The sequence below is a fragment of the Podarcis gaigeae genome, assembly GCF_964106915.1.
Source record: "Podarcis gaigeae genome assembly, chromosome: 10".
NCBI lineage: Eukaryota > Metazoa > Chordata > Lepidosauria > Squamata > Lacertidae > Podarcis > Podarcis gaigeae.
This window is the reverse complement of record NC_139686.1, coordinates 4,372,267-4,385,429: the sequence shown is the minus strand read 5'-3', so window position 1 is coordinate 4,385,429 and position 13,163 is coordinate 4,372,267. Positions and strand designations below refer to the sequence as shown.

Sequence of the window (13,163 nt, the reverse complement as noted above, 5' to 3'; positions counted from 1 at the left end):
GAGGAGGGTGGGGTATAAATAAAATTTTTTATTATTATTATTATTATTATTGACACTAGCTCATTCTCCTGTCTCCAAGAGATGGGACTGCCTTTGCAAGACACAGGGTGCTGTGTCTTTGCCCATTGGGGTGAGGGGCACCCATTCATAACAAAACAACCGCTACTGGGAAGATTGAAGGGTAATGTCAAATGTCACCTACATCCTTGTGCAAATTAATTGAAACAAAGCATGTTTTCTGTCTTACTCGTAATCCTGTATTCAAAACAAACACAAAAAGTCAGTTGATCATTATGGTGTCGGAAGCCTGCAGCCAACAGAAGGAACGATGCGCTCGCCACAATATATTGAGGTTCTACGAAAGAAAGCTGTTCCAGAGCTGGAAAAGGAGGTATCCTGACGGCACTGGGATGTTGCAGCAGGACCTAGCCCCCTGTCACACATCGAAAGTGGTGAAGAAATTCAGGACAGAGCAGCAAATACAGGCAACCATATTTTTCGCTCTATAAGACGCACCAGACCACAAGACGCACCTAGTTTTTGGAGGAGGAAAACAAGAAAAAACATTCTGAATCTCAGAAGCCAGAACAACAAGAGGGATCACTGCGCAGTGAAAGCAGCAATCCCTCTTGCTGTTCTGGCTTCTGGGATAGCTGCGCAGCCTGCATTCGCTCCATAAGACGCACACACATTTCCCTTTACTTTTTAGGAGGGAAAAAGTGAGTCTTATAGAGCAAAAAATACGGTACTTGATTGGCAGGGAATTCCCCATTGAGAATTGGTGGCAATATGCAAAAGTCGCCTCTGTGCTGCAGACTACGGCTATCGACAAGCTAATTCAGGCGCTGATTTGAGTGTGGTACAGGGATGCAAGAAGCAACAGTCACTGTTTGAAACTAGTAGACTCCATGCCAAACCGTGTTCGAATGCTGCTTTAAAATGTTGTTGTTTAGTCGTGTCCGCCTCTTCGTGACCCCCTGGACCGGAGCACACCAGGCATTCCTGTCTTCCACTGCCTCCTGAAGCATAGTTCTTAACCTGAGGTAATATTTCTGGGTTAGCGGAGTCTGTAACCTGAAGTGTCTGTAACCCGAGTTACCACTGTATTTGAATGCTTGTAGTTGTACAAGGAGAAGGGGACGACAGAGGACGAGATGGTGGGACAGTGTTCTTGAAGCTACCAGCATGAGTTTGTCCAAACTGTGGGAGGCAGTGGAAGACAGGAGTGCCTGGCGTGCTCTGGTCCAGGGGGTCACAAAGAGGCGGGCATGACTAAATGACTAAACAACAACAACAAGAAGTTGTATTGTTGTGTGTGCATTCTATATAAAATAATAGTAGTAGTAGTAGTAGTAATAATAATAATAATAATAAGGTTACCAGAGCACCAACAACAGGAGTTAGGCCAGGGATCAGCAACCTTTTTCAGTCATGGGCTGGTCCACCATCCCTCAGACCATTTGGGGGGCCAGGCTATATTTTGATGCATTTTAAATAAAAGCACACATTCTACTCATGTAAAAACACCAGGCAGACCCCACAGATAACCCAGAGATGCACTTTAAATAAAAGCACACATTCTACTCATATAAAAACACCAGGCAGACCCCACAGATAACCCAGAGATGCACTTTAAATAAAAGCACACATTCTACTCATGTAAAAACACCAGGCAGGCCCCACAAATAACCCAGAGATGCATTTGAAATAAAAGCACACATTCTACTCATGTAAAAACACGCTGATTCCCGCACCATCCGTGGGCCAGATTGAGAAGGTGATTGGGCTGCATCTGGCCCCCGGGGCCTTAGGTTGCCTACCCCTGAGTTAGGCTAAGGGCATAGCTGGATAAGGGCATAGCTGGGCCACCGCTGAGGATCCCTTTGCCCCCCACCAATGCCTTTGGCAGGAGGCTGGGGAGACCCATGACATCACAAGGGGCTGCTTGAAGCATCTGTGAGGCGCTGCCTACCCCAAGAAGGTCTCCCCAGGGATGCCCACCCCTGGCACCCTGACTCTGGCTCACCGGTCGGCTTGTGGCATCGAGGACAGTCCTGGGCACTGCCCGCAGATCCCTTAGCCAGCCATGGCGCGGCCGCTGAACATGGACACCCTACAGCAGAACTTCTGGAAGGAGGAGTACAACAAAGAGCTCGTGATGCGCTACCGCTGGCACCAGAAGTACGGCGCCATCGTGAAGGCCAAGCAGCAGGCGCAGAGGGAGCGTCGGAAGAAGGCTGTGGACAACACCTTACGGCTCCCCTCCGTCAAGCCGGCCCCACTGGACGTAACCCCCCAGCGCCCCATCCCGTCTCTCACAGCAGCCCCCGTAGGGCTGGCGCGGGAGCGAGACCTGACCGGGGTGGACGCCGCGATCCTGGAGATGGAAATGAGGCCTGCGCCCCGCGAGCTGCGCAACCTCTTATACCAGGGCATCTCGCACGAGGACGAAGGGCGCAAGCGCTACCTGAAGCTGCGCCTGCTCTTGAACCCGGAGGACAAATACACATTTCCTGTCACCACCAACTTCAACTATGGCTGGCAGATGGGTGAGTGGGAGCGAGGGGGTGCGGGAGGGGTGCTGCTAAAAGGTGAAGGGACCCCTGACCGTTAGGTCCAGTTGTGGCCGACTCTGGGGTTGCGGCGCTCATCTCGCTTTGCTGGCTGAGGGAGCCGGCGTTTGTCCGCTTCTGCAGACAGTTTTTCCAGGTCATGTGGCCAGCATGACTAAACCGCTTCTGGCGAAACCAGAGCAGCGCACAGAAACGGCGTTTACCTTCCCGCCGGAGTGGTACCTATTTATCTATTTGCACTTTGACGTGCTTTCGAACTGCTAGGTTGGCAGAAGTGGAACAGAGCAATGGGAGCTCACCCCATCGCGGGGATTTGAACTGCCAACCTTCTGATCAGCAAGCCCAAGAGGCTCTGTGGTTTAACCCATGGCACCAACCGAGGGGGTGCGGGAGGGTTGCTGCTAAAAGGTAAAAGGTAAAGGGACCCCTGACCATTAGGTCCAGTCGCGGACGACTTTGGGGTTGCGGCGCTCATCTCATTTTACTGGATGAGGGAGCCGCATTTGTCCACAGACAGTTTTTCCAGGTCATGTGGCCAGCATGACTAAACCGCTTCTGGTGAACCAGAGCAGCGCACGTTTCAGAGTTGCCTCTAGGTCCCAGCTCACAGAGGACCAACGCCAGCCAGTAATAACATATAAAAGTCTTTATTGAAGATTAGTTTCCATTTCCAAACCGCAGCGTGCAACTCTACGTCTTAGAGCTTAGACCAGCGAAGCTCCATCTGAGTCTCCGCCTCTTAGACACCAGTTTAAGACTCTAGCCTTACTCCACCTCTTCCGTTGTTCTTTCCTCCTCTGGGTCCTTCTGCCCCCTGGGGTTTCCTCCTTTCTGGACTCTTCTGACGCTGACCCCCCTGAGTCTTGCCCCTCCTTCTGGCGGGCTTTAGGACCTGGTTCCCTATCCGGGCTGCCTGCTGTGCCGCTTGCCTGTACATTTGAACTTGGCGCACGCGCCCAGCCGGTAACTTTCCTCTTGACCGTTCCCCCGCTCTCCGATGGAGGCGTGGCCAATCCTGACTCATCTCCTCTCGCTGGTAGTGAGAACACTGGTCCCGATGCCTGGGACTCCTCCCCCCCACTGCGCTCTGGTGGGGAAGTTGGTCCTGATTTCCAACTGCTGCTCTGGGAGTCCCCGCTGGCCCCTTCCTTCTGGGGTTTCCCCCTTGGCACCCCCCTTCCCCTGGCCATCGGCGCTCCCTTCTGTGAATCTTCCGATTCGCTGGAGAGGCTCATGGAATCCCTCTGATCACTGTCACCGCCTACGCTCCCTTCGGATTCCTCCCCCTCGCTCTCCAGTTCCTCCCTCTCCTGTGCCTCTGCTCCTGAGCCCCTGACAGCACGGAAACACCGTTTACCTTCCCGCCAGAGTGGTACCTATTTATCTACTTGCACTTTGTGCTTTGGAACTGCTAGGTTGGCAGGAGCAGGGACCGAGCAATGGGAGCTCACCCTGTTGCAGGGATTTGAACTGCTGACCTTCTGATCGGCAAGTCCTTGGCTCTGTAGTTTAGACCACAGCGCCACCCGCGTCCCTGGGGGAAGTATTAGGGTATATAAATATCATGGTGGGGAAAGTGCTAATAATTTCAGATCCTCTTAACTATATACCGAATATATGGGACCTGGCAATCAGTCAACATAAATGCATTTTCCATGTCTTCACATCTGCAAAAAGACTGATACTGAAACACTGGAAGGAGAAATATCGTTTCCCTTCGATAAATTGATAAATGACATAACAATGGCCAGCATGACTAAACCGCTTCTGGCGAACCAGAGCAGCACATGGAAACACCGTTTCCTTCCTTCTGGAGCAGTACCTGTTTATCTACTTGCACTTTCGAACTGCTATGTTGGCAGGAGCAGGGACTGAGCAACGGGAGCTCACCTCTTCATGGGGATTCGAACTGCTGACCTTCCGATCGGCAAGCCCTAGGCTCTGTGGTTTAACCCACAGGGCCAACCGAGGGGGTGCGGGAGGGGTGCTGCTGCTTTCGGATAAATTAAATATCGGGGGGTAAACCCTACCCTGCACAATTGATCCCATGATGTGGCAAACACCCATTTGAAAGGCAATGTCCATAAGCTTTGGGGGGGTCAACCCCCTGAAATATTTCATTGAGGGGGCAAAGGGACCTCAGCGCATAGGAGTTGGCTCTGTTATATGACCAAATAGGTTCTTTTATCTGTTGTTTAACATATATGAGACGCCCTGTACCCTAGGAAAGCGCAAGCAGTCTGAAAAGTCTCTTCTTATATACTCTTCCTGCTGCTCTTCTGAGTCTTGGCGATCCTTGCTCCTTGGCATGTTCTTGGCAGTCCTTCGTCCTTGAAAAAAGCACACCAAGAACTCAGGGCAATGGAATTTTCAGCAGTGGGAGGGGTCCCTACTCACAAATCGATAGTCAATTGTAACAAAAACTAATCCATTCAAAAGTATGTATTCTGACAAGGATTATTAACTCAGATGGAGATTACAAACTCAAACTCATAAGGATATGTATAACACAGTCATTTGCTAGAGCATTAGATATAAGAGTTTATGAATAGAGATAAGTTCATGCTAGTCCATAGTCAGATTCGACGTGAAGGTCTTAGTTTCAATCATTAAGCAGAAGTCAGAAGTCAAATTATGGATCAGAAACCAGGACAGGGCCCTGTTTCGATGTATTCACCTTCATCAGCTGGAAGTATCAAACATTATACAAAAATACATTTAAATTCTAAATTATTATAACTTATGATAATTTAGAATTTAGATGTTTTATAACTTATCCTCTCAAATGCTGTAACGAATTATTGGCTACAGTGGTGCCCCACAAGACGAACGCCTCGCAAGACGGAAAACCCGCTAGACGAAAGGGTTTTCCGTTTTGGAGGCGCTTCGCAAAATGAATTTCCCTATGGGCTTGCTTCGCAAGACGAAATGTCTTGCGAGTTCCTGCGGGTTTTTTCCCCTCCCCCCTTTTCCTAAGCCGCTAAGCCACTTAACAGCTGATCCGCTGATAGGCCGCTTAACAGCTGATCCGCTAAAAGCCGCTAAACTGCTAATAGCGCTAATCCGCTAAGCTGTTAATGGGCTTGCTTCGCAAGACGAAAAAACCGCTATACGAAGAGCCTCACGGAATGGATTAATTTCATCTTGCGAGGCACCACTGTATTGATTTGGGAGTAGGGACTCCTCCCACTGCTGAAACTTATATTGGCCAGAGTTCTTGGTGGGCTTTTTTTCTTGGCATATTTAATAACAAGAGGTCCTTTGTCCTTGGCCTGTTCTTGGCAAATCACAACACTCATTGCTCGGAGCTAGCGTTGAGTAGCTTTTGGCATGTTTCAACACTCATTGTTTGCAACTAGTGTAGTATAGTCAGTCTTTATGCTTCCTTGCGTGTACCGTTCACTTGGCCGGAACATGCACATTCCATTGGCTCTTTGACCAACACAGTTCGTTATTAGTTCATCAACAGCATCCATTTTGTGTTGGTGGTCTTCAATCATTTTAGGTTTGATGGCCTGGGAATCCGATTCAGAGGCTGAACCGGAGGAATCCCAGCCTGCACAGGAGTCCCTGCCTCCAGGGCCGGCTGAACTGGGGCAGGGCCTTGATGCTGAAGAGCCTGCACCTGTGCCGGATCCTCAGGAGCAGGCACCAGGTGATTCCACTCTGGCTCCAGAGGTGGTTGAGGACTCAGTGCCTGCAGGTGAGTCTCCCCCTGGGCCCAGTAACCCTTCAGCCTCTCCTGAACTGCAGAGGTGCAGGGCTGAGAGGCGAAGGGAACTGGTTTCTCCCAGGAGGAGTGCTCGCCTTAAGGCCAGGAGAGGCGGGTCTCCTGGGGGCCGGGACCGCCCCTGGCCTCAGAGAAGATAAAGGCCAGTCAGCCCGGTCCCAGATTGCGGGAGCAACGTCGTTGATGAGCTGTTTCGGCCAGCATCCAGTCCTTTCCCCCAGAGTTCCTGTCCTTGCCTGGCTTCCCACTGTGGACCCCGCATCACCCGAGGAGGACTGTCTGCTGACCCTCAACTCAGGTCCTGGACCTCGCCCCACGGTAACCTTCCCCCCCCCCTGGACCAGCACATTAGGTCCATTCAAACCATATCATTCCTTACAGCTGCTGAGAGAGGACGGGAGTCCTAGGTGCCCCCTGGAAAAGACTAGTGGGCGGAAATTGGCTTTGGGTTGCGCAGCAATGTCATGTTGCTTTTCTGGGCTGCCTCCACAGAAATTTTGGGGTCTTAGCAGACCACAAGCTGAACATGAGCTCACAGAGTGATGCAGCAGCTATTCTAGAGAACCTGGCAGGGCGGATGGGAGGGGACAGAAGAACATCAGGAGAGCGGTTGGCTACAGCTGGGCTTGGCCAAAGCGGGACCGATCCATAGGGACAAATGCAAGGTTCTGAAGTTAGGCTGGAAGAACCAGATGCACAAATATAGGACGGGGGACACCCGGCTCACTAGCAGAACACGGGAAAAAGATCTAGAGGTCTTGGTGGACCACAAGCTGAACTTGAGGCAACAGTGTGATGCAGCAGCAAAAAAGGCCAATGCTGTTCTCCGCCACTCCCCCCTCTGTGGAGTCAAAACATATACCATCAGGTGAAAGACAACAATCCCATGACTGCAATCATGGAGCAGGAATTCTAACAGACCATGCTCTGCCTACACAGTTTCTGAACTGCCGGACACTGCAGGACGGGAGAGTTGCTCTTGTGCTCAAATCCTGCTTGCAGGTTTCCCTTGGGGGGCATCTCATCAGCCCCTGTGGGAGCTGGCCGTTAGAATTCCTGCTCTGTGATTGCAGTCATTGGATTGTTGTCTATCACATGATGGTATATGTTTTGACCCCACAGAGTGGGAAGTGACAGAGACAAGATGTTTGTGTTACCGTGTTCCGTGAAGTGGGACTATTGTGCTTTTTCTCTTTGCTGTCTGATGCTAGAGAGAGAGGGAGCCATGTTGCAGTGCTCCGTGTGTGTTTATATGTAAACAAAGTAGATTAGCCAAAATGCTGAGTTGCTGAGGTCTGTTACGCAAGCTGTGAAGACTCTGCAGATCCCTAAGTGTGCCAATGTCTGTTGGCATCGGTCGCTGTGATGTTTGGGCAGAAGAAAGCTTTTGAAGCTCCCAAACGAATGACCAGGAGGGAGAGAGCATGCCAGTTGGACAGGTGTCTCTGCCAGGGTCCTCCTACTTGAGTGTAGGCTGAACTCCTGACACTGGGTGCTGAGATGTTAAAATTGGCAATTCTCCAAAGCCTGAAGCTTTTCTTCTGGGGATATTGGGGACAAACGTACCAAAGAATATGATCAAACTATTTATGTACGCAACAACAGCCGCCAGAATCCTATAGGCGCAGAATTGGAAGGAAGAAGATGACACAACTAAAGAGGAAAGGTTGCAAAGCTAATGGGCTCTGCAGAATTGGCAAACGCCGGGAAGGAGAAATCAAAACGACGAACTCTGTGTTGAAGAGTAGAAACCCTTCTCAGAATATTTGGGAAAGAACTATAAACCAAGTGAAATCATGGGCAGGATTTGAATTATGAGCAGCCGATTGAAAATGACAAGAGATGCGTTAGAGGAAATACGTATTAGATTTAGTTTGGCAGGACTTACGGCTACAAATGAAACGTTTTAAAAGCATTGCAAAGTGCAATACACGAATGTGACACCGGATGGCGGTGGCGAGCTATGCCAAATTTAATGTATTTTTCGAAACGTTGTGGTTTTTTTAAAAAAGCATTTTTGCAGCATATTTTTTTTTAAAAAAAGATGGGTGTAGATTCCACCATACAGTGCAGCAGAACAAAGGTGGGATAAAAAGATACCCCAGAGGTAAGGCTGGGAAGTTGTTTTGTATATTTTGCATTGTATTTGAAGTTAAGTTGCTAAAGTTTTCTATTATTATTATTATTATTATTATTATTATTATTATTAGACACTAGAGTAGGTGGGCCACTCTCTGGCCTGATCCTGCAGGTGGCTCTGCTGTTCTTCACCCTGACCCTTTTGTGTCTCCCCAGGGAAACTGGCCACCAGCCACATCGCCCCCACCCCCAAGTGCCGCATCGACAGCTTCTTCCGCAAGAACGGCGCCTTCTCCCTGCTCCACCCGCGCGACGTGGCCCTCTGAGCGAGACCGGCCTGCTCCCCCGGCTTCGCGCTTGCAAACAAAGCTCTACATGTTTTATCACTCGAGTCTCCTTCTCTGGTGCCTTTCCTTGATTTCCAAACACCTGGAGAATGGGCGGGGCCAAGGGCATCCTTGACTGATATGGCTGGGGGAGGAGCCTGTTGGGGTTTGGGGGCGGGGCAGAGGGCGGAGCCTGTGGGTTCTGTGGGAAGAGGGCGGAGCCTAGTGCAGCTTGCGGAAGAGCAATTGTTCCCTTCAGCCTGAGCGCAAGATACCACGTTTATTCAACGTAAGTGCTTGAGATCAAACCCAGAGGTTTTTTTTTATATTTTTTTAAAAAGCCAGATTGGGTGTTAAGAGTTGCAAACTGCTGAGTAGCTTTAACACCATAGACACCTGTGTTGATGGCTGGTCGGGTAGGATCCATTATTTTCATTGCATTCAGAATAATAATAATAATAATAAACAATCATTTTATTTCTTATAGCCAGTGTGGTGTAGTGGTTAAGAGCGGTGGTCTGGGAAACCGGGTAATCTGGGGAACCGGGTTTGCGTCCCTGCTCCTCCACATGCAGCTGCTCACACTTCTCTGAAGTCTCTCAGCCCCACTCACCTCACAGAGTGTTTGTTGTGGGGGAGGAAGGGAAAGGAGAATGTTAGCCGCTTTGAGACCCCTTAAAGGGAGTGAAAAGCGGGATATCAAATCCAAACTCCTCCTCTTCTTCTTATACCCTGCCCATCTGGCTGGGCTTCCCCACCCATTGTAGGGTGAACACTTTTAAAAAATGTATTTGTTCCATAAAATTTACACGCCGCTTGATTGTTAATGAGAAAAAGAAAAGACTCAAAACAAGGTGAAATGATAAAATTAATGCATAGGTGTTATACGAAAAAACCTGCTCCTTTTCCCTTTGCAGGCATATCCAAAGTCCATTTTGGGGGCCTAATTTGGCCCGCAAGTCGGTTTAATCTGGCCCGGCCCCTGTGACAGTTTATTTCCTGGGGTAAAAGCCTAAAAGAACCTCAACAACTTAAATCCTAAAGAAAGGTCAACAACTTTTGCCGGCCCTCACAGCCCTTCAATTCATCAAATCTGGCCCTCTTTGAAAAAAGTCTGGACACCATAGCATGGGGTATCCAAGAGCCCGTATAGAGTCCTTATGCTGGTTTTCTATCGGTAGACGGGAATAACAGAGACCAACCAGAGTATATTTGAGAAGCAAAGCAGCTAGTAAGCCTGATCTTTATTAATCTGTTGAAACAGGGTTCCCCTCTCACTGCACACAGGAACCCTGAAGAATAGTGCGCAAGTCCTTATATAGACTTTTGAAATTGCCCACCCTGTAGCCCAAGATCTCCCCCCAAAACATCATAAATGCATCATAGAAGGATTCAGGTAGGTAACCGTGATGGTCTGCAGAATCCTTCCCCCCAAAATAAAAAAATTATCCAGTAGCATGTTGTTGTTTTTTAGTTGTGACCGACTCTTTGTGACTCCCTGGACCAGAGCACACCAGGCCCTCCTGTCTTCCACTGCCTCCCACAGTTTGGTCGAACTCATGCTGGTAGCTTCGAGAACACTGTCCCGCCATCTCGTCCTCTGTTGTCCCCTTCTCCTTGTGCCCTCCTTGTTCCCAACATCAGGGTCTTTTCCAGTGAGTCTTCTCTTCTCATGAGGTGGCCAAAGTCTTGGAGCCTCAGCTTCAGGATCTGACCTTCCAGTGAGCACTCAGGGCTGATTTCCTTCAGAATGGAGAGGTTTGGTCTTCTTGCAGTCCATGGGACTCTCAAGAGTCTCCTCCATCACCAGAATTCAAAAGCATCCATTCTTCGGCGATCAGCCTTCTTTATGGTCCAGCTCTCACATCACTACTGGGAAAACCATGGATTTAACTATACGGACCTTTGTTGGCAAGGTGAAGTTGTTCTGGGTATAACAGAACATGCACATGAAATCTTATATCCAGAACAACTTAGTTGGTCCCTAAGGTACTACTGGCCATTTTTTTTAATTTTTTCTTTTTAATCATAGAAGGAGGTGGTCTTCAGCAAAAATCCTGTTTGCCGGGATACCTGATAATGGTCACTGATTGCATTGCCTGGGCAGCCTGCTCATCCTTTTGTGATGGTTAATATTTTAGTTCCTGAATCCACAGGCTCACCCTATGCATACGCAAATATGCCCTTAAGACTGGATTTGTAAGCAAAAAGACAATGGGAAGGCTTTCCCCATTTGTCTCCTTTCCCGCAGAGGAATATTTGAGGTCTATTGATGCTTTTCTAAGTGCCAATGCTGACTGACACTGCCATTGGCCAATGGGTTTTGGGCCCCCTTCTTTCTAAATAACTCGGATGAATGAAGAGAGAGAATGTTTCTCAGATTTGGGGGGGGGGCTGCAAACTGGGAGGGGGAGCTAATGCCGCACAAGACAGAATCGGGGTTAAAAAATGACCTCAACATTAGAGAACTGGGCGAAGCACAACCCTAGTCCTCACTGATGCCTTTCTAACATGCCATTGATGACTGACATTGCCATCGGCCAATGGGTTTTGGTGGAGACCAGAATGGGAAGATCTTCCACAGGTGAGAATTCCAGCCTTCATTTTGAAGCATGGTTCTAGTCCTCACTGACTTCCTTCTGTGCCTTCTCCACTCCCTCGAAAAAATCAAGCCAAATGCTTGAATCGTAAAGCCAGAATAAATTATGTACAACCCCCAAAAATGTCTCAGTTGCAGGATTTATTCTACCTGGTCAGTTTCCTCCTAGAACTTGCTTGGTGGTTTCTGTGCGCACTGATTGCGCAAGCCAAGCGCATTCCTCATTTATGCCTTTCTACGTGCCATTGATGACTGGCGGTGCCACTGGCCAATGGGTTTTGGTGGAGATCAGAATGGGAAGATCTTCCACAGGAGACCCACCACACCCAAATCTCCCTCTGGTTGTAACCAAATCTCCCCGTGGGGAGGCGCAGTCTGGATGTATTGTGGAAAAGGGTATTTGCCATCGCTCCACTGGATGAATAAAAAAGGATCTCTCTGGCACAGAGGTGTTTTCTGCTTGGGCCTAGAGATGGCAGAGAAAAGGGGGAACAAGGTGACCTTCACAGCTTGGAGAAGTGGGCCAAATTGAACAAAATGAATTTCTGTAGGGGCAAATGTCAGGTTCAGCCTTTAAGCAGGAAGAACCAGATGCACAAATATAGGACGGGGGACACCTGGCTTACTAGCAGTACATGTGAAAATGATCTGGGGGTCTTGGTGGACCACAAGCTGAACATGAGCCCACAGTGTGATGCAGCAGCAAAAATGGCTAATGCCATTCTAGGCTGTATCAACAGAAGTCTAGTGTCTGGATCAAGGGAAGTCATAAAGGTAAAGGGACCCCTGACCATTAGGTCCAGTTGTGACTGACTCTGGGGTTGCGGAGCTCATTTCGCTTTACTGGCCGAGGGAGCTGGCGTACAGCTTCCGGGTCACGTGGCCAGCATAACTAAGCTGCTTCTGGCGAACCAGAGCAGCACACAGAAACGACGTTTACCTTCCCGCCAGAGCAGTACCTATTTATCTACTTGAACTTTTGTGCTTCCGAACTGCTAGGTTGGCAGGAGCAGGGACCGAGCAACGGGAGCTCACCCCGTCGCGGGGATTCGAACCGCCGACCTTCTGATCGGCAAGTCCTAGGCTATATTATTATAGAACATATTATAATAGTTCTTTGAACGGTCCGAAATAGGCTTCCAGTTCTATCAGGCAGAGGAACCCTCAGGCCCTGCTTGGCTCTCTCCTCAGTCTGAGAAGGAGGAAATAATCTGGAATTGGGACCCTGTGGCTCAGAGAAGAGGCACACTCCCTCCCAACCGAACAGAAGCAGGATTCGGGGAAGTGGACGCTGGCTTCCTTCGTTCTGCCTTCCCTCAGGACCATTTCTAAGGCTTCTTCCGCCAAGGAGATATTCTCTTTCCCCCCAGAGTCAGCCTGGCCATAGCTGGGACGTTGCAGCTTCTGTGCAAGGACTGCAGAGAGTGCTTGAGAAATGCAAATTCGTTCCGGGGAAATGGAAACTGAAACCTATAAGAGGAAACTCACAAGAGAAAGGGCTCTCTGCTCACAAAGTTGCTTTTCTTCCAGCAAAGGAACAGTTTTGTCACCCGCAAGGGCAAACACCGGTCATGTGTGGTTTAATTGCCGGGTTTGGACTAGATGACCCTCGGGTCCCCTCCAACTTGACACTTCCACGAGGTAGGGGTTTGAGACACGAGGAAAGTGGGGGTTCTCCTGCTCCTGCTCTGCTTAGTCAGCCAGTAAAGCAAGATGAGCGCCACAAGGTCAGTAGTGACCGACTCCGGGTTGGGGTGCTCATCTCGCTTTACTGGCCGAGGGACCCGGCGTACAGCTTCCGGGTCATGTGGCCAGCAGGACTAAGCCACTTCTGGCGAACCAGAGCAGCGCATGGA

The 13,163-nt window shown here is 49.4% G+C and overlaps 2 protein-coding genes across 2 annotated transcripts in view; one reads left to right on the top strand and one right to left on the bottom strand.

The window, feature by feature from the left end:
• The window catches only part of LOC310826053 (interferon-induced protein with tetratricopeptide repeats 5-like), a 202,848-nt gene that overhangs the window by 122,963 nt on the left and 66,722 nt on the right, over positions 1–13,163 (bottom strand). The gene's annotated exons all lie outside the window — the stretch shown is intronic.
• On the top strand, positions 1,968–8,773 carry SPMIP1 (sperm microtubule inner protein 1). Its single transcript, XM_083699574.1, has 2 exons — positions 1,968–2,549; positions 8,599–8,773. The coding sequence occupies exons 1-2, from the start codon at positions 2,087–2,089 to the stop codon at positions 8,706–8,708; spliced, it is 573 nt and encodes a 190-aa protein (XP_083555700.1). The 5' UTR covers positions 1,968–2,086; the 3' UTR covers positions 8,709–8,773.